The sequence below is a fragment of the Mustela erminea genome, chromosome 18 (genome assembly GCF_009829155.1).
Source record: "Mustela erminea isolate mMusErm1 chromosome 18, mMusErm1.Pri, whole genome shotgun sequence".
NCBI lineage: Eukaryota > Metazoa > Chordata > Mammalia > Carnivora > Mustelidae > Mustela > Mustela erminea.
Window position 1 is genome coordinate 60827458 of NC_045631.1, and position 20163 is coordinate 60847620.

Here is a 20163-nt window from a genome sequence, read left to right on the forward strand (position 1 = left end):
CAGTTCTCTCAGCATGAACTCCAAGCGAGCTGAGGTTCTTTGGGTCAAATCTTTAAAACCTGGGTGATTTGCTATTTGAACACACGACCCTGACCATTGTGTCTCAGTGGTGAGCACAGCAGTGCCACTGGGTCACCTGTGCCCAAGCGCACGCTGCTGGCTCGTCAGACCCCCGGCGGCAGGAAGCCTTGGCACTGGCTGGGCGCAGGCTCCACAAGTGGCCACTTGTGTCCCAAGGCAGCGAGATGCCCCAGGACAGCACCAGACCCCCACCCCCATCCAGCTGTAGCACCTGTGGCCGTGCATGCTTGGCGACTGACCACCTGGGACACGCCTGTGGCTTCCATGGACGCCCCACGCTCTGAGAAAGCTGCCCCGATGGGGAGAGGCCTAACCCCAGCCCACTCCCCGCCACATGGAGAGCTTGTGAAGCAGAGACAAGAGGTAGTAAAATTTCAACTTTATTTGGCCAATGTATTCAATTCCAATATCGTGGTAGAAACGGCTGCAGAACGGCCCGCACGTGGTTCGGCTCAAGCACCCTTGGCCGTCGCCCAGCCTGGAAATGGAGGGTTCTGGTTGTGCCTGCCGCAGGCCTCAGGCGGTGCTGGAAGTCACAGAGCACCAGGGAGCCTGGCTCGGGGAGGAAGGGGGGCCACCCGGGTCTGCCCTGGGCTCAGCCAGCATCCACCACCCCCTCCAGTCGTACAGGCCCCTGTGACGGAGACCTAGAGTCGCCATCTAAGCCAACAACACGAGACCCACGCTCCGTCACACGTTACCAGCAGGAGGGGAGAGGGACCCGGCCGGCCTGGCCCGGCCCCTCCCACACAGGGGACAGGAGTCTCCAGGGAGGCCCGGCCACAGTGGGACACCCTGACGTCCAAAAATGTCTCAAAATCCCACAAATGGAATTTCTAAAAGTGATACTATAAACCCTAACAGGAAGGAGACTTCACCTGCATGAGATTCAGAGACATTTTAACAAGCACTTTGGACAGAACCATGTACGAAAAAGTACATCACAATTAAAAAAAAAAAAAACAAAAAAACAAAAAAACAAACAGCCCACCACAGTGAGCTGGCCCGGAGAGAAATCCCTTTCCAAAAACTGAAAAGCACAAGTAAGAGACGGGTCTAAATTTACACGTGTCAGGATAAAGTGTTGCTTCAGAAAAATTCCCTGCATTTCCGGTCGGTGTCCCCTCCTTGCCGTGAGGGTCCTCGGGCTTCCGGAGGCCGCGCCTGTGGGCGGCGCTGCCCGGGGGTGGGGGTCGCGTCTGGGGGGCCAGGTGTGCGCGCTGCGCCTCACAGCTCGTCCCGCACGGCTCTCTGGTCGTCCTCCTCCAGGTCAGGCTCCTCCGCTTCTTCCAGGTCTTCCAGGTCCTGGGGTGGGGGCGGGAGGCACGAGGAAACCCGCTGGGACAGGACCGGGGCAGGCCCGGCCCCGGCACCCGGGCCCTGCAGCCCAGCTGGCCACGCAGACCGAAGCGAACAACTCTGGTCTCTACGCGCGGACGCCAGGGGGCCTCCCGCCAACAAGACAGACAGGGAGGGTTGCCCAGGGCCCCAGCCTTCAGGGTCTGTGGGGCCAGGGACAGCCCTATGCCAGCTTCACGGTGTGCTCCCTTGGCAGGCCTGCTGCCCCTCCTGCCCCCCCTCCACCTAGCAGACCCTCTGCTTTGCCCCAGCCGCCCAAGGCTGAAGCTGCTGTCCGGCAGGACACCTCAGCCACCCGGCCGGGGAACAGCCCGAGTCCCGGCTGGCAGGGGGCCTTATGGGACGAGTCTAAGGTGCCTCCAGCAAATACCGCACTCCAAGACCCCCTGACGGCCGCCGGCCGGAGCGCTCTGCAGGGAGAGCGGCTCTGCCCAGCCTAGGGACACACGCATGCCCCACCAGTGGCGCCCACTGACCCCCACTCACGTCATCGTCCCCAGCCCCGTCCTGGCCACCACTCTCCAAGAACTTCTTAAAACCGTCTAGTGTCCGCTCCCCGTTGTAATCAATGACCTGTGGAGGGGGGTAGGGTCAGGGAGCTGGGCAGCCCCCCCACCCCCCGCCCCCGGGCTGGCCACGCACCGTCCTGTCCGCGCCGGCGGGGAAGAACTTCAGCGTGGGGAAGCTGTGCACTTTCACGGCCTCCACCTCGTTGGCCGTGGAGTCCATCTTGGCGATGACAATGTTTTCGTGGTCCTTGTACGTCTCCCCCAGCTTATCCCAAATGGGGGCCAGCTGTTTGCAGTGGCCACACCATGGGGCGTCTGAAAGAGAGCCGTGCCGAGGCGCTGGGCCCAGAGCCGCCGCTGCCTGCCCCCAGCGCGCACGTCCTCGCGGGGCGGACAGGCCCGGGGGCGCTGGAGGGACTTCACTTACAGAATTCCACAAAGACGTTCTTTTTCTCATCGAAGGCCACTTCTTCAAAGTTCTTCCCAACCAGCACCTTGACAGGCTGCTTGTCCCAGTCTTCGGGCAGCTCCTGGCTCATGAGGTGGGGCTGGAGGGCAGGGGAACAGGGTCACGGACGCCCATAGCCCCCACACCGGCCCTCGGAGCCGCAGGAGAGGACCGTGCCCGGAGGTCGGGGCTGCTCCGCGCTCTCTAAGCAGGGGAGCCCCGAGGGCCCAGAGGCCGGCACAGGCCAGCGCCGTGCCAGGACGCGGCTCCCCCACCTTGATCTTGCCCTCCAGGAAGCGATGGCAGAACTCCTCGATCTTCGCCGCCGTCAGCTCGTCGGACTCCGGCTTGTACTTGGTCATCTCCTCCTCCAGGGTGATGAGGCGCACGGCGGGGCACTCCTCCTTCTTGAGGCCGAAGAACTCGAGGATGCGCTGGTTGTCGGCGTGGTCGCTGTCGATGAAGATGAACAGGATCTGGGCGGAAGCAGCGCGGTCAGGTGGGGCCACAGCGGCTCCCGCCCTCCGACCGCGGCAGGCGTGGGAGGGCTCACCTTCCCCTTGAAGCGCTCAGCGGCCGTCTTGAAGTTGCTCAGCTTGCTGTCGTAGTCGGGCACACTCTTGGGCAGGAACAGCAGGATGTGGGTCTTGATTTCGCCTCCGAAGATCTTTGGGGCCGTCTGTGTCATAAGCAGAGGGCACTGGGTCTGGGCCATGAACTGAGCCGCTAACGAGATTCCCTCTGCGGCTGCGATGCCACCGAGGCAACACTGCCTATCAAGGGGTCCCTGGGGCCGGGACCTCGTGACCCCCCCACGCCACCCCATCCTCAGGGCACAGGACCCACAGAAGAGCCACACCTGCTCCGTGAACTCGATGACCAGCGGCAGCTGGTTGTGCTTGATGAAGTCTAGCAGTTTCTCTTTGGTGACGTCCCCCTCAAAGTTGTTGCGGCCTTCGTCGAACTGTGGATGCAGAGAGGGACCCTGTGAGGCACCCGGTGCTCCCAGAGCCTCCCGCAGCGCCCCCCACGGGCAGCCCGGGCTTGGCGGTCTGGCAGCCCCCTTCCAGTCCGGCTTCAAGAGCAACAGAGAGCAGAAGCCACATGCCTCTGCACCAAACAAAGCCGAGACAAGCTGCAGAGGGCGGCCTCTCTCCAGCACCAGGCAACAGCGACACCAAAGGGAGGGCGCGGGGCCTTTCACAGCGGCTGCACTTTCCTGCTTGGCCTCCAAACGCGCCCTCTCCTGGGCCTGCTGTGCCCTGCTGTGCCCTTGGACAGAAGCAGAGATGAGGGACGTCCAGACAGACAGAGGTCAGCCGAGGCTGCCTCCACCAGGCAGACGCCAGTGAATGCCAAAAACCCAACACTCTCACCACCCAGCTGCAGTCAGCGCAGAAAAACCAACTTTCACAAGTTATTACAAATAACTTGTTGTTTTAGATGGACGAGCTTTAAGTTGCTTCCTCGCCCAACCTGGGCCTGGAACTCTCAACCCTGAGGTTAAGTGTCACCCGCTCTTCCGACTACACCAGCGGGCGCCCCTGAATGGCTCAGTGGGTGAAGCCTCTGCCTTCGGCTCGGGTCACGGTCTCAGGGTCCTGGCATCCAGTCCCGCCTGGGCTCCCTGCTCAGCGGGGAGCCTGCTTCTCCCTCTGCCTCTCTCTCAAATAAGTAACATCTTTAGGGAAAAAAAAAAATTTCTCAGTTCTAATTTCTGACCCAATAAAAACCAGTAAGTGTAATATGCAGCCACTCCAGCTCTCTGGGATCCCCAGCAACATGAAGAGTCTGAAGAGTCCCGGGGCCCGAAGGTGGGAGGCCGAGCTGTTCCCCAGAGAGGCCCAACGGGAGCCCAGCCGCAGCTGCGGCTCTGGATGGGGTGCACAGAAGGGCTGACCGGCTGCCCGAGCCTGCCCAGGTGAGCCTTCTGTCCTTCCCCTGAACTGTCACATCAGACGCAGGGACCGAAACTACCACCCTTCCCTTCCCCAGAGGAACTTCTGCAAGAGCAGGTGGCCACTCCCCCCTCCCGCCAACATTCCGCTCGAGCCGGAGCTCCATCCTGACCATGACGGGGCTGCTCAGGTGGACCGGACCAAGGGCTGGGCACTGGGAGCCCCTCTCCCGGGCGAAACTGAAGCCTGCTTGCTCTCCCCCAAAGCCTAGGATGGAGAAGAGGGAAAGGCGGCGAGGAGCCAGGAGGCTGAGCCCCACCAGGCCTGCGCCCCCAGCAAGTTCCTGAGCCCCTCCGAGCGGCACACGGGCCGTGGCACATGGGCCACGGCGCCCGCCACTTCCCCAGAACCGTCTCCGCCCCCAGCTGGGAGTGGGGCCTGGAGAGCAGAGCTGCCCCACGCACCTGTCTCGAGACATGATCTTTTCAGTAACGGTACCGCATCCCTCAATGCTCACGGTCTACGCTAGTGAAAAACAATGAGCTCTCACCCAGCTAGGGACAAGAGCAGAGGCCAGCTGCATCGGGCCCCAGCAGCTAACGTCCCCAAAAGGCTCGACGCTGTAGGCAGTGGAAGAGAAGCCTAGCCCCACAGCTACTCCTAGGCCTCCGGCTTCAAAGAATACAAAAGAAAAAGCAAACCCCGTGACAAAGACACAGTGTAAGCAGCTCTCAAACCAAAGGTCCAACAGGCAGTGACCCATGCCCCAAGCCCCCATCCTTCCAGGGAGTGGCTGCCGGCTGCTCCTGGGAGCCCACCTGCCCCGTCCTGCTGGGAAGGCACCCAGCTCAGCGTGCCCCCAACCCCTCAACGGCCCTGGGCAGACAGGAAGACCCAGCACTTTGAGGAACCGGGCTGATCAGCCCGCAGGAGACGGGCGGCTGCCCGGTACCAGCTCAGGAGCTGGACCTGAGCCTCCCTCCTCTCGTCCGTGGCACGGCCCACGGGACGGCGGCTGTGACTCCTGCTGACCCGCGCAGCACCAAGTCCCAGGGCTCTACCGGGCTTCTGCTCAAGGCTGCCCCCAACCGGCATCAGACCCAAGGGGGCCGGCTGTGCCCTGCGAGCAAGGACCACAGGAAGCACACGGTGGTCGGTTCACCCACTGAGCTCCTGCACATGAAGCCTCCGCAGACCCTCACGGACACGTGAGCACCCACAGGCCCTGTATGGAAACTGGTGCTCTGGGGGCGCCTGGGGGGCTCAGATGGTTGGGGGTCTGCCTCCAGCTCGGGTCATGGTCCCGGGCCCTGGGATCGAGTCCTGCCTCAGGCTCCCTGCTCAGCGCGGGACCTGCTCCTCCCTCTGCCCTTGCGTCACCCTCCCTTCCTTTCCTCTCCAACGAGTAAGCCGGCGCTCTGGGCCTTCAGGCTGGTGGGGGGCACTGTGCGGACGCAGGACAGCGTACTGGCCTCGGTGGCATCAGAGAAACTCCCTCCTCCGTCAGCCTCAACCTCGGGACCCAGGGCTCCCCGTCACCCCGAGGCCCACCCCTCCAACGCCCCAGGGGCTCCCTCGTCACACGTGTAACTGGGATCTCCCGGGCACCCGTGCGAGGACTAGTGGCTCATCTAGCAAAGCCGCTCCCTTTGAGAGCGAAGACAGTGTCTGGAGGTCTCTCCGAGGCAAGGCGGACCACAGAAACAGCAGAAGAAAGCCACCCCAAGCCGGCGTGTCCCTGGTCCTCTGCCTGGGAGACACCTAGGACCCCTGCCAGTGCCTGGCGTAGTGCCAGATGCAGCAGTTACTACGCAGAACTGACCGTGGCCTGTCTTTAGTCACTTGGCCCAGCAGCCCCACACGCAAGGAGGCGCATACACGGAGGCCCCAGCCTGGAGCCTGGCACCCCTTTGGACCACACATTGTACTGCTTTACTGGAGCTCTGAACCTGCCCACTTCCCACAGGGACAAACCAGGACTCAGAGACCCGATCTCCAGCCCCGAGGACATGCCTCCTGCCCCGTCCCCACTCTCCAGGGCCTGCGCCATCAGAACCGCACAGACACACCACGGGCCAAGGCAGGAGAGCGTACTCGGACATCATGGGGGTTCAGCCAGCCCACCTGGCTGTGTAGTGGCTAAAACAAAAATCGAAAGACCCTGTGACCCCACAGTCACGCTGCACATGGGAACCAGGCCTTGTCCTAGCAATGGTGCAAGCAACTGAAGGGCACGTGGCCCAGGACCCGTGCTCGCCACACCACGGGGGCCGGACTGGGCCGGCGGTGGGAACACCTGCCCAAGAGCCAACACTCAGAGTCTCTGTTTCCAGTGAGCAGGACGGTCACGGAAGCAGGAGCGCCGGTCGCACGGCGCTGTCTGCAGGATTACGATCCTGTGCTTGGAACCAGTCACGGCGCGACCTCTGCTGTTCTTCCCAGTCTTTTAGAAGAGTCAACCCTGCAGAGCGGCCGTGCTCCCGTTAGCATGGCCCAGCAGCCGCCACGCGAGCCACAGCAACCCCACGGCGCAAAGTCTGAAGGCCGCGTCCAATCGGCTCCTCTGGCCGGACGTTGCACAACATTGCACAACTGCACCCTCGGTAAGTCGGGGGCCAGGGCAGGGCAGCACCGCCCGGCCAAGGTCCACCAGCCCCAGGGCGATAAGGACAGCAGCCCCCCCCCCCCCCCCGCCACGGTGTCTCAGCGCCCGGGGTGGGGCCGAGGGAGGGCCACTCACCTTCTTAAAGAGCACGACCCCGTCCCCTGCCAGCTGGTATCTAGAGAACACGTCACTGTTGGATGTGATCCCAAAAGGTATGTCGTCGACAGCCTCTGCTGCCAGCAGGAACTGCTTGGCAAAGTCCGACTCCACGTCCTACACAGGAGAAGCTGTAGAGGTGACCACAGTCCCTGGCACCGTGGGTCCCTGCCGGGCCTCGTCCCCGGGGAACCCTTCTCCCATGCTAGGGGGATGAAGGCTCCGAGAGGAAGCTCCCAAGCCTCTACCTTGAAGAAGCCGATGACGGTCACCTCGCTGGACTCCAGCAAGGCCTCTGCGGCCGCCGCATCAGGCAGAGTGGTGGCGGCCGGGCCTGTGCGCTTCTTCAGCCAATTCACGATGTCCTCGGCCTCCCGGCCAGCTGCGCCCAAACACACGCGGTTCCGCTGAGAGCCAGGCCCGCCCTGCCCCTCTGAGCGCTCTGCCAGAGCCAGAGCAGCCTAACCCTGCCGCGGGACAGAGGGACAGCCGCCTCGTCCTCACACCCGTGCGAGTCCTATCGCCAACAAGACTCTCTGTGCGCATGAGAAGCTGCGACCGGGTCGCAGGGAAAGGCAGTGGCTGCCTCTGGCGATAGTTACAATTGCTTCTCCTTCCCTGGTCCCTCTGCATTTTCAGAATCTCCCTGACGCGGGAAATCACTGAGCATGCGCACACGCACGCTTCTGCCCTGGCCTCACTGTACGCGTCATCTTAATTAAAGATGTGGCGCAACTTTAAAAAAAGGAAAAAGTAAGAGGGCTGCCTGGGAAGTCTGCTGAACACCAGCTTTCCCTGTGACAACAGGCAGAGCTCCGGCTGGCCTTGGGCATCCGGGCCACTCCGGTGTCGCTGTCCGCGGGGTGGCCGACCACATGTGCCTGCTGGACCAGCAGGGCAGAGCGATGGTGCACCTGCGTGCCACCCAGAGCCAACAAGATGGACAGCTAGAAGCCTGCTCCTTCTGAGCCCGAGGCCAATCGCTCCCCCCCGCAGCTGGGCTGCCTGGTCCGACCTGAGAAGGGCTGGGGGAGCTCGCACCGAGAAAGGGCTCTGCCAAGGGGCGGCTCAAGGCTGAGTCACCAGTTACAGGTGGATTAGGAGTGGCTGTCTCATTCGCCAAAGCTACGCGTCAGCGATGGGATCGTACAACTGCACGCTTCCTGTTCCAAAAGCGAACACCGGAACCATAAAACAGCAGCACAGGAAGGAGCCCAGAGTCGCCGGCGTCAGGATTAACGAGGCTCCTGCAGAGCTTTCCGACAGCAGAGCCACAGAACCGGTTCTAGAGACAAAAGTCTCTCCTCTCATCAGTACCTACCAGGCCACAGGGGCCCAGCCCGAGGCAGCCACAAGGGCTCGCGCCGCAGAGCTCGGCGGTGACAGGTGCCTGATGCCGGCCTGTCCCGGCGGCACTCGGCTCGGCGGCCGGACACCCGCGTTGGCGGTCACTACCCTCGCTCCCGGGTGTGGTCCCTTCCTCTCCTCCCGGGTCGGTCTCGGGACGCGCCTCAGCCCGCAGCTCGCCAGCCCCGAAGGCTGTCCCTCTCCACCAGAGAGACGCTGCAGGGATGGCCGGACACTCCTCACAAGGGCCTGAGAGGCGGAACTGGATGGAGATCAGCCCCCTCCCCGCCCCTCAGCCCCGCTCCGCGTTCGGGGGCAGCGCGGCAGTCACACCTGTGTACTCCCTGGGAGCAGCTGTGTCTCCGTTCTTGAAGAACTTGATCGTAGGGTAGCCGCGGACGCCATACTGCTGGGCCAGATCAGACTCTTCCGTGGCATCCACCTTGGCCAGCCTGATCTCCGAACCTTCTGCCTTCAGCTTCCCAGCGGCTTTGGCGTACTCGGGGGCCAGAGCCTTGCAGTGGCCGCACCAAGGGGCATCTGAAAAAGAAGCGGGGTGCTAGAGAGGGGCACTGCCCAAGTCCCCCGCGTCCCCCCTCTCCTCCGTCCTTCCTTCCATGACCATCTTATCTGCTCACCCAGATAACCCCGGGAACACTCACGGCTGGGCGGATAGCTCGGGGCTCGGAAGCGGTATTGGGACAGAGGCCAGAGGGACGAACCGCACCAGCCCCCGCTGCTCCTGCCGGCTCAGCACCGGTCGGACTCTAGCCACGGGGACCCTCCCACCACCGCGGGCAGCACGGGCAGCCACGTCCCTGGCACTGCCCCGGGGAAGCAGGGGGGCTAAGAGCTGGTCGCCAGTGCCGGCCGCACCTGTGCGCAGCGGCGCGGACGCCGCGCTTAGCAGAGGCTCGGGCACCGCGGTGCAGAGCTGCCTCTCCGCTGAGGCCGGCAGCCCCGCGGGCTCGAGACTCCGGCCGGCCGCGTCAACACTTGCGCACACACGGGGGCTGGGTGCGGGGGGACAGCACGCGGCAAGGCCGTGCCCGCGGGGCGCGCGCTCTGGGGCCGGCCCGGGGCAGGCGGGGGGCTGCCCTCCGAGCGCCCCTTGGTACCTGCGGCGGCTCACAGGGGTCCCCGCTGTCCCGGGCCCACGGAGCGACCTGCCACGCGGACAGCAGGCACAAAGGCACGAGCGGGCCGTGGACCTGCCGCCCCCCGCGCGGTCCGGCTCGGGCAGGAGGGGCGGCCCCAGGGCTGACAGCAGCGCCGCGGGCTGCCGAGGGGCGGCGGCCCGCGCGGCCGGGGGTGGGGGCGGGCGCCGCGGAGCGCCGCGTGCCCGCCGGCCCCGGCCCCGGCCCCGGCCCCGGCCCCGGCCCCCGACCCGCCCCGCGGCGCCAGGCCCGGCCCGGGCGGCGGCACTCACAGAACTCCACCAGCAGGTACTTGTGGGCCGCCAGCGCCTCCTCGAAGTTGCCCTTGTTGAGCACCAGGACGTGGTCCTCCTCCTCCGGGGCGGCGGCGCCCGCGCGCGTCAGCGCGGCCAGGGCCAGGCAGAGCAGAGCGCGGCGCAGCATGTCGGCAGCGGGCGCGGCGCTTCGGTTGGCGCCGCCGGGACAGCGAGGCCACGAGAGCGCGCGCCGGCCGCCCCGCCCCTATAAGCCCGAACGCCGCCGAGCGCGCGCCCGCCCGCGCCCGCGCCCGATTGGCTGGTGGGAGTCGGGGCCCGCCTTCGAAGCCCTCGGGCTGGCTACCCGCACTGGCCCCCGACCCCGGATTCGGAATCGCCGTGGAGGCCGCCCTCCCTCTCTCCCGGGATTGGTCGGGGAGCTCGCGCTCGCACTCTTCCCGGGCTTCCCATTGGCTTCCGGTGGAGAACTTTCTCTTCCTCGACTTGTGATTGGTGGCTTTCTCCTACACCCTCCGTGGGTCTGGAATGGCTGCGGCTTGTGGGGACCCGGGCTCTGTGGCTCCTGATTGGCTGGGAGATGAGCGCACCCCCGCGCGTTCCCTCGTCGAACGTGGCAGTGGGGCGGAGTTCTCGGTTGAGGGGCGGGGCTGCGCCTGCGTCTGTGAAACCCCTCGTGTTGCATTTTGATTGGACGGCCAGTCCGTAACTGACACCTCTCAGCTACCACCCCAGCTCCGCAAGCCGGAAGCCGGGCTAACGCAACTTCCGGTGTGCGTGAAGTTCGGGCGGTGCCTGTCAGGGACCCGGGCTGAGGACGCGGACGGCGGCACGTGGGGCTCGGCGGGCCGGGGCGGGCCGGGGCGGGCCGGGGCGGGCCGGGGCGGGCCGGGGCGGGCCCGGCGGAGGCGGCGGCGGGTCGGGGCGCCGAGGAGGCGCGGGGGAAGCCGAGCCCGGACGTGCTGGGCCGGAAAGCGGGCGAGGAAGCGGGGGAGGCCGGGCCGTCCGCCCGCGGGTCCGGAGCCGGGGACGCGGCCCCGTGGCGTCGGGGCAGCCCGGCCGGGGAAGGCTTCGGGCGGCGACGCGGGGTCCTGCCGGCCGAGCCGGGACGCGCGGACCGAGCGCGGGGGTCCCGTGGGCGCGTCCCGCTTGTGCCCGGCGGCGGCGGCTTCTGCAGGGCGGAAATCCCGGGGCCGCGGGCGGAGGTCGCGGCCGCCCCGCGTGCCCCCCTCCCCCGCCGCTCTGCTCCCCGCGCCCTCCCCGCACGGCCCTCCCCGCACGGCCCTCCGCGCACGGCCCTCCGCGCTCGCTTCCCCGTCGGAGCGGCCCCGCCGCAGCCGCAGACGCGTCGCCAGCCTCCGGCTCGGCGGGCAGCGGCGTCGGCCGTGTGACGTCGCGTCCCCGGAGCGCGGCCGGGCGGGGGCTTGGGAGGCGCCTCCCCGCCTCCCGTGCAGGGCTCCCCGCGCCGGAGGAGCCGTTCCGGGGTCTCCGTGTCCGCGCCGCGGCCCGGCCCCAGGCAGGGCTTGTCTCCGCTGGGATGTCTGTCCGCACGGAAAGGCCGTGAACGTGCCCGCCGCAGCGTCCGTGCGGCCCTGGCCTGACGGTCCGGCGGACGAGTGACCGGTAGTTGCGGGCCAAGTCCCTCTGCTCTCTGGGGAGTGCGTGGCGCTTCGCCTCACGGCTGCTGCCTGCGTCCCGGCGTCTGTCCCTGCCACTACGCGAACCTCACAGCCCGGGCCTTGGGCCTGGTGGAGGAGGTCATTGTATCCCGGTCTGACCCGCGTGTAGATGCCTACGGGGACTTGCTGACGAGCACAGCGAACAAGGGGACGGTCCCCTGGCGCTGATGCTTGTGATGGTTCGGAGCAGCGTCACTCCAGAGCTGGCGGCCTTGACAAGACACAGGAACCTCGGGGTCAGGGCGAGAACAAGGGGCGCCTGGGTGGCTCAGTCCTTGAGCATCTGCCTTTGAGCGAGTGAGCGAGTGAGCGAGTGACCGAGCCCCGCGCCGGGCTCCCTGCTCAGCGGGGAGTCTGCTTCCCTTCCTCCCTCTCTGCCTCCTTGTGATCTGTCAAATAAATAAATTTTTTTGAAGAATGGTCTATTGACCAGAACAAAACAGCTTTCCGTTGTGTCCATGTGCCACACTGGGCACGGACCACTCTGCAGGACACGCTTAGCAGAATTCATCTAATAGAGACTTTCAGTGACTCAAATATATTGAATTTGTGATTATAATCTAAACTGTTGAGGGGCACCTGGGTGGCTTGGTTGGTTAAGCATCTGCCTTCAGGTCATGATCCCTGGGGTCCTGGGATTGAGCCCTGCGTCGGGCTCCCTTTTCAGCGGGAAGCCTGCTTCCCCTCTTCCCACTCCCCCTGCTTGTGTTCCCTCTCGCTGTCTCTCTCTGTAAGTAAATTAAGTCTTTAAAAGGAAAAGCGGGGGCGGGGTGGGGGACACAAAGCAGACCCGATCCCACTGTGGCTGCGAATGAGCCTCACTCTCCGGGTCTGTCCCTCTCTGTGCTGCGTGCAGTCCACGGGCCTTGACGCAGGTGAAGACGGTGCAGCCAGTGGCCACAGCTATGAAAACCAGGGCGTAAACGAGGCTCTGGCCTAACGGGCCTTGGTGTTTGGGTATCTTGGCTGTGCCTTCTCAAGACGCCTGCCCAGCTTGCACTGGTCTCCTGTACTGACCTGTGCAGGAGCGGCAAAGTGGGGTTGTCAGAAAGCTGGAAGGAAGCCTGGTTTGGGGAAGGTCTGAGGTCCCCCGTTTCAGTGGGGCTGGTCCCAGAACACAGGCTGCTTCACTGAACACCTTTGCAAACCTCGGCTTTGAGGGGAGGGCTGGCATCCACCTCCCTCGAGAGACCCACTCACGTACCACCCAAAAGCTCCAGAGAGAGGCTGTGGGGCTGTGTTCACCATGTACCCTGGGTCCCGAGCTGGAACGTGCCCTTGGAGGTCAGGGCCCACCTGCCCTGTGGCTGCGGCCCAGCCTCTCAGGACCAGTGCCACGGCCGCACGACACCCTCCAGGCGTCTCTCATTCTCTGAGAAGGTGCCCATTACACCTCATGCGAATTACTGGGTGATACGATGTTTTGAAAAATAGAGTTCTCAGGGGTTCCTGAATGGCTCAGTCCATTAAGCATCTGCCTTCTGCTCTTGGTCCTGGGACCAAGTCTCGCATCAGGGAGTCTGCTTCTCCCTCTTCTGCAGCTCTCTGTCAATTAAAAAATAAGATCTTAAAAAAAAAAAAAAGTTCTTGGGTTGCCTGGGTGGCTCAGTCGGTGAAGCATGTGCCTTCAGCTCAGGTCAAGATCCCAGGGTCCTGGGGTGGAGTCTGGCATCAGGCTCCCTGCTCGGTGGAGAGTCTGTTTCTCCCTCTGCTTGTGCTCATTCTCTGTCTTTCAAAAAGATAAAGTCTTGTTTGTTAATTTGTTTTTAAGAATTTATTTATTTGACAGATCACAAGTAGGCAGCGAGGCAGGCAGAGAGAGAGAGAGGAGGAAGCAGGCTTCCCAGGACCTTGGGATCATGACATGAGCCAAAGGCAGAGGCTTTAACCCGCTGAGCCACCCAGGCTCCCTGAGTTGTTTGTTTTGTTTTTGTTTTTTTAACAGAGTTCTCAGAATAAAACTCCTTTCCAATCTGTGCTAGGGTAGAAGGTGTTGAGGGAGTCGACAGCAGGCTCACGGACACCCAGGAAGTGCTCGCTAGGCTACTGAAGGACAGCTCCTGACTGTAGGGTCCCACTGCCAGGCAGGACCATGCGACCCTGCACACGTGCATGCTGGGGCACCGTGGGGATCCGCGGCCCTGGGGGTGGGGTAGTGGGAGGGGGTCCTGATTCCAGAGTGGGATGGAGCAGGGCGTGAAGATTATCGTAAATCACGGTCATTGGTGATGAATCAGTCACGTTAGAGATCCTTACTCTGTGTCCACACAGAGTAAGTGGAAGAGTCAGTGGAAGAAGGGCCCATCTGGGAATAGATGACGAGGGGGTAGCTTGGGGGCTCCTGGGGGACATGGACAGGGGACACAATGGAAGAGGCCCCCAGACTGTACAGACAGGTTCAGGGTGAAACCAGGAGGACCAGGTTAGACTTGGGACTGACGAGACACGTCCTGCAAGTCTTGCAGGTGCTGCCCGATGTGACCCTTCACCCGGGGAGGGGCCGGAGCAAAGTCCTGGCCCTTGGCAAGGTGCCGGTACAACTCGGCACTTAGGGTCCGAGTCCACGTGTGTGACTAAAGCTGGGAAAATCCATGGCCTGAGGGAGCCTCAGAAGGCCCTGACCCGCTGAACTGTCGACGCACGGTTTAAACCCTGGCTTTAGATTTTCCATCGACCTTGTAGGAAACGTGCTGGGAGAGGTACAGCGGTGGCCAGCCCCGGACTGTGATGGGCTGGCTGAGCTCGAGACCCTGCCCGGGTATACCTCTGGGGGCCAGGGTGCGTTTCAGAGGTCGCTGCATCCTTGTTCAGTGGGAAAGGTACCCAGACCCTGGGCCCAGGATGGTCTAACCCTACTGGCTTTTTGTGCCACCTGACGGGGCCAGGCTCCTCTCTAACCTGTGTCTGGGTGGGAAGGGCCACTTCATCTTGTCATCCACCAGGGGGACCTGGTGAGCGGGGCCGGGGCCACCGACAGCCCCGTGGGAGATGTCCACCGCAGCCCCACCCAGGGAAAAGCTGCCGGCTGGCACCCCCTGCTGGAAAGCACTGGCAGGAGGGCAGAGCCTGGAAGGTGTGGCCAGCCGAGCCTCTCCGAGAGCAGCTTCCTGTCACCATGAAGTGTGGCACAAAACCCCTTTCTAGCCCGCCCAGAGCACGGAAAGGGCAGGTTTCCCAACAGGCACCAGGCCACAGGAGGTGGTTTCCAGTCTGCGCTTTTCCCGTCCTCGGGCTGGGGAGGGAACATCAGAGTTGCTCTGCGCCCTCCCACGGTGTGACGAAAGGAAGCAGTGTCCCCCTTCTGCTCCGCCCCCCCCCAAGGTCCGGTAGAGGCTGTGCAGTCCTCCAGGAGCCCCCTTGTGTTTTTTAAAGATTTTATTTGTTTGTTTGACTGACAGATCACAAGTAGGCATAGAGGCAGGCAGAGAGAGAGGGGAAGCAGGCTCCCCGCTGAGCAGAGCCCGATGTGGGGCTCAGTCCCAGGACCCCGAGACCATGACCTGAGCCGAAGGCAGAGGCTTAACCCACTGAGCCCCCCAGGCGCCCCCTCTTGCGGCTCTTCTGCACCTCTAACAGTGAGGGCCCCCCAGTCTCCTCCTGTCTACCCCACTTCACCCATTCCACCCCTGGAGCCAGGGTCCTGGAGGGCCCTCCAGGACACTGACTTCCAGTCCAGCCTCCTGCCCCTGCTGCTGGGTACAGGGACTGTCTCTGGCAAGGTTCCCCTTTTTCAGGGTTGGGACATTTCCTCACGAAGCCTGTGCTCCAGGCCCCAGAAAGACCTCCTGCACCCCCTGCCCCCAAGCCAAGAACCGTGTGACTTGGGCAATTGGGGAGATTCGAGGCCTGCGCCCAGGGAAGCACTGGCCGGATCTTAAAAGAAAAGCTTCAAATCATTCAACAGCCGCAGGCACCATGGCTGCCCCCCACCCCCCGAGACAAGCAGCAGACACCCTGGCTGCTTTGGGGGAGTTTATTTCCCGGTCAGAAAAGGAGAAGCAGGGTCAGGCTCCTGAACATCCTAGGCCCAGGCCCAACAGGGGAGGCAAGGGGAGGGGAGGCACAGGGGAGGGCTCCGACTGTGCGCGCTTGGTCCCACAGTTGTCCTGGCTGGGTCCGGGGAGGGCCTGCCGGGGATGGTGGCACCGAGCCTGGGGGCAGAGGTGGCAGGCCAGGGGGCCCAGAGGACGGCACATATGGAGGCAATAAATACTGACAGGCCAGGCACACGACTCCAGGCCGGCAGGCCCAGGTGGGACGAGTAAGGCTCGGCCGCTGGCTTTGTCCACCGAGGGCGGTCTGCTGGGGCCGTGGGCTCCAGCACTGCCCACAAGGACAAAGAAGGCAGAGGCGTGAGGACACCTGGCCTCCCAGATGGGAATGGAGGCAACTTCAGTTTTGGCAATTTGGCTTCCCCCCAGCCCCTGGAGCCGTCCCCACAGCCCCGGCCGGGGGAGGGGGCTGGCTAGGCCCTAGCGGGCAGGGGAGCAGCAGCAGCACACCCCACACCCCTCCCCGGGCCACGGGGACTGCGGGTGGGGCAGGGACCGGGGGAGACCACATGCTCATGCAGACATGGGGGGGTTAGAGGTTAGTGACGGCCCCCACAGCACACGTTCCACATGTTAAGGCATCATGGTTAGACAGTTACTGACAGCGATGGATGAACTGACCGGGGACAGGTGAAAGCAGGAGGGTGGCTGGCCCCCAAGAGGCCTCGAGTCATGCACCCCACCCCACCCCCACCCCGGAAGAAGAGAAAGAACAGGATTCAGGGCAACTGCAAAGGCCTGCAAGGACCTGGGCGTCCAGGAAATTCCCTTGGAAGAGCCAGTGCCTCAGGTCAATTAGGACGAGTGGAGGAACCCAAAGGGGTACGGAAGGGGAGGTGGAGGCCTGGCCTGGAGGCTCCCTCCCCCCTCCCCAGCACAGGCAGAAGCAGCAAGGCGAGACCACCGAGGAGGCTGGGGCCGGGAGGGAGGGGCAGGGTCGGCTGGGGGGGGGGGGCAGACCTGTCAGCACTTTGGTAAGGGGTCAGGATGCAGAGGGGGGCTGATGGGGGTGGGGCACGTCAGACAGGTCCGTCCGTCTGTCCGGAGGCCTGCCCGCCTTCGGGTCAGGGCTCAGTCCTTCCAGTCCTTTTTGATGGTAAGGTTCCACTCCCAGGACAGGTGGTCCGTCTTGTCGTCGTCTGTGAACCGGGACTTGATGTTGTAGCTCCCTCGGGCCAGCATACCCTTGGGCGCCTCCTCCGTGGGGGTCAGAAACTCGTACTCCTCCGCCCGGGGTCCGTAGCTCCCCACCATGTAGTCGGTCTTGTCGACTGCGTGCAGGAAATGGGCGGTCACCAAGGCTGCCGACCCCACGCAGGGCCGAAGGCACACACCGCCTTCTCTCTCCCCATCCTGATCCCAGGGCCCCCGGGCAGCACCCCCATCGTGGGGGCAGGGCGCCACCCCCCCACTCACTCTTGACGCCCTTCCTATACGTGTGTTGGATGTACTTCATGCCAGACACGATCTCCCGGTTCACCTGCAGGGAGAGAAGCCAGGCCAAGCTCGGCGAGGCTTTCCAGGCCCACGGCCCCCCAGCACCTCCCACAGCCCCTGCCTTACTCGGAAAGAGATTTTTATCCGGTATTCCACGCCCTCCTTCAGCACAAAGGACTGCCTCCTGAAGCCCTCCAGATCGCCTGTGCCCAAGAAAAGATTGTCTAGAAGGCTCAGCTGCAGGAAGGGGCACAACACTCCCTCGGTGCCCACCCTGAGCCACACAGCCCCAGGCGGCCCCATCCAGGACCCCCAGCCCCTCCAAAGCCAGGGCCGCAGACTTCCCGGCCGCGCTTCCCACGCCCCCCACAAGAGGGCACGTGCGTGCTGAGAAAGTACTTCGAGCGGAACCAGCAGGCTAACCCTAACCTCAGGCCACTCACCTGTCAGGTCCAGCTCCAGGGGCCCCGGGGCCGTGCTGCACACCAGGGTCAGGCGGGTCACAACAACATTGGGGACGTTGGGGTCTGCGGATGAGAGCAGGTTAGAGCTCTACCCCAGCCCTAACTTGCCGTTGGCGGGGGGAGGAGCGGCTGGCGGCAGGAACCCACAGTGACAGGTGTCCCTCTTGGTGCTGCCTCAGCCCACTTACCAGCAGACACAGTCACGCGGCCCAACAGGGCCTCCTTGTACTTGCGCAGACTCTCGTCATCCTTGTCCAGCTCCTGGATCTCCTGGATGCTCTTCTGGGCGGGGGGCTTGTAGTTGACCGAGTGCTCGTCCTCCTCGTTCTCCGCGGCGATCTGTGCCAGCTGCTCCGCGGTGGGCTCCTGCTCGGCCATGCTCACCTCTAGCTGGGTCTGCGACACCTGTGGGACCGACAGGGTTGTGGCAGCCTGAAGGCACGCAGTGTCTGCCTGTCTGGCCTCTCAGCAGGTCGACCCCCAGCACGCCTCTGCCGGATGGACGGGCCCTCGGCGAGTAACCGGCCCGTGCTTGGGCCCCAGGCAGGCAGCCTTTTGGAGGAAAGCAACCGCACACAGAGCAAAAGTCCCGAACACAGACTCCTGAAGCCCAGAGAAGGCCACACTCTGTGCCCTGCCCACCGTGCGGACCCCCGGAAGCCTGGGTAGAGCATCCAGAACTACGGAGGCCCTCCAGCGTGCTCCCTAGGAAGACGGGGCACACCTCTCCCACAGCTGGGCACAGCGACAGCCGCCCCGCCACACTGGCAGGGCGGGGCCACCTCTTCAATCCTGCCCAAATCCTGCCCTTCTTGCGAAGCTGCCCAGACCCTCTTCCTAAGGAAACCTCCTCCTGGGTCTCCCTGACCACACACTCCTCGGGTTTTGTCCTAACAAGGAAGTGGGGCCCTGTCCTGCAAGTGCAGGGTTCTCCTGGAGCTCAGATGACCGGCCGGCGAGAGCCACAGGCGGGTCCCAGGCGGGCACGAGGAACCCCAACCACCTGCCAGCCTTCTCCCCAACTGTGAGGCCGTGTGACCTGCAACGTGGGAAGGGCTGCAGGGCTGCAAGGTCTCGGCGCCCCTTCCGGGATCCTGGCTCAGAAGAGCTTGGGGCAGCGCTGTGGAGCGCACAGCAGCAGCGCAGGGGGCAGCCCCGGGCTCCCCAGGACTAAGGATCCCCCCCGCGCCCGCCAGAACGGCTGAGGAACCGGCGAGGCCCTCTCCGACCCTCGCGCCGCACGGGAAGTGGGCCAGAGCGCAGTCCACGCTGGCCCTCGGCCGGCCCCGGAAGGACCGCCGAGCCTGTCCCCCGGGACCGCGCCGGCAGCCTGGAGCCGCCCGGCGCCGGACCGCACAAAGGGCCGCCGGAGCCCCGAGCCGGCCGGCCGCCACAGGTGGGGTGGGGCGCGCCCGCCGGTCCCGGCCGCCGGGCCGCTTCCTCTGGAATTCCTCCCGAAGGCTCACGCCCTGACGCCACCCAAGTGTGGCCGCAGGCGACGGGCTCCGCGAGCGCGCCGGCCGCGGCCCCCACTTCCTTCCGCAGGGCTCCGCAATCTGGGCGGGCGCGCGGGCTGCGGGGCTCGGGGGGCCTCGCCGCTCGGGCCGGCCGCCGCGCCCGCGTCCCCGGGGAGGGGGCGCCAGGCCTGGACCCGGCCGGCGCGCAGCGGCGCGGGCGGGGGCGCGGCGGGGCGCGGGCGGCGGCCCCCGAGGAGGCCCCCCGAGCCCCGGCGGGCGGCGCGAACAAAGGCGCGGCGCCCCCAGCTCCGCGGCGCCCCCGCCCGGGCCCCGCCCCGCCTCGCCCCCGCCGCCCCCTGCCCGCCGCCGCCGCCGCCGCCGCCGCTCACCGGAGGCTCGACCGCGCCGCTCTCGCGCTCCCTCCCGCACGGAATGACGAACGTCGCGGCCCCGCCCGCGCGCTCCCGGCCGGCCACTTCCGGGGTCACGCGACTTCCGCTCGCGCCGGGCGGCCGCCGTGGGGCGCATGCGCGCGCGCGGGCTGCCGGGAGCGCGCCGCCACCATCTTGTGGCGCCGGCCTCGTGGGCGCGTCCCGCGAGGTCCGGGCCGGGTTAGGGCTTGGCGCGCTTTGCTGCCGGTGATTTTTGTTGGTCCCGGGCGTCCTCGGGGCTCGGCCGCCAGCCCGGGGCACGGGGCAGTTTCACGGCCTCGCGTGCGCCCCCCCCTTCCCGTACATCGTGACCCGTCCCCGAGGTGCCCCAGCGCGGGTCTGTGAAGCGCGGGACCGGCGGCCTGTGTCGTCCGACTGGGACCCCAGGGCCGCCCCGGCGCCGCTGGAGGGGAGCCTGTCCCCGCGCGGGTGGCCCGGCCTCTCCGTCCGCTGTTGCTCGCGCACGCGAGAGGAGCGCCGGGCTGTCGGCAGCGGCTGTCGGCTGGGGTCCGACGGGTGCCGCGCGCAGACCCGGAGACGCTGTGTAGTCCCCGCACGCCCCCGGCTCCCGCGACCCCGGCGGGTCCCCGCACGCCCCCGGCTCCCGCGACCCCGGCGGGTCCCCGCACGCCCCCGGCTCCCGCGACCCCGGCGGGTCCCCGCACGCCCCCGGCTCCCGCGACCCCGGCGGGTCCCCGCAGGCCCCGGCTCCCGGGACCTGGCAGGGCCTGGGGCGCCTGCCCACCTGCGACGCTGCCCTCGGCCTCCGCCATCCCCGGCCCCCGCCCGGCCCCTCATGTGGATGGGGGCATTTTCTACCACAATCTGA

General features: G+C 65.4%; 2 protein-coding genes across 2 annotated transcripts; both read right to left on the reverse strand.

The window, feature by feature from the left end:
- Positions 1–445: 445 nt before the first annotated feature.
- P4HB (prolyl 4-hydroxylase subunit beta) lies at positions 446–10057 on the reverse strand. Its single transcript, XM_032322150.1, has 11 exons — positions 9833–10057; positions 8737–8943; positions 7305–7438; positions 7036–7173; positions 3257–3361; positions 2951–3076; positions 2673–2873; positions 2377–2497; positions 2083–2264; positions 1927–2013; positions 446–1386 (listed from the first exon to the last, which is right to left on the reverse strand). The coding sequence occupies exons 1-11, from the start codon at positions 9981–9983 to the stop codon at positions 1309–1311; spliced, it is 1530 nt and encodes a 509-aa protein (XP_032178041.1). The 5' UTR covers positions 9984–10057; the 3' UTR covers positions 446–1308.
- A 5394-nt stretch (positions 10058–15451) lies between these two features.
- Positions 15452–19404, reverse strand: ARHGDIA (Rho GDP dissociation inhibitor alpha). The gene is made up of 6 exons (XM_032322195.1): positions 19293–19404; positions 17635–17851; positions 17426–17509; positions 17109–17185; positions 16962–17025; positions 15452–16816 (listed from the first exon to the last, which is right to left on the reverse strand). Exons 2-6 carry the CDS (start codon positions 17822–17824, stop codon positions 16617–16619), a joined length of 615 nt encoding a protein of 204 aa, XP_032178086.1. The 5' UTR covers positions 17825–17851; positions 19293–19404; the 3' UTR covers positions 15452–16616.
- Between the last annotated feature and the right edge of the window lie 759 nt (positions 19405–20163).

Coding starts and splice junctions, on each gene's coding strand:
- P4HB (XM_032322150.1), bottom strand. CDS start 9,983: ATGCTGCGCCGCGCTCTGCTCTGCCTGGCCCTGGCCGCGCTGACGCGC. Junction 7,439..8,736: donor TGCTCCCAGGGAGTACACAG/GTGTGACTGCCG, acceptor GTTTGGGCGCAG/CTGGCCGGGAGGCCGAGGAC. Junction 2,265..2,376: donor GAACGTCTTTGTGGAATTCT/GTAAGTGAAGTC, acceptor GCTCTCTTTCAG/ACGCCCCATGGTGTGGCCAC.
- ARHGDIA (XM_032322195.1), bottom strand. CDS start 17,824: ATGGCCGAGCAGGAGCCCACCGCGGAGCAGCTGGCACAGATCGCCGCG. Junction 17,510..17,634: donor CCGCGTGACTGTGTCTGCTG/GTAAGTGGGCTG, acceptor TCTCATCCGCAG/ACCCCAACGTCCCCAATGTT. Junction 17,026..17,108: donor GGATAAAAATCTCTTTCCGA/GTAAGGCAGGGG, acceptor CTCTCCCTGCAG/GTGAACCGGGAGATCGTGTC.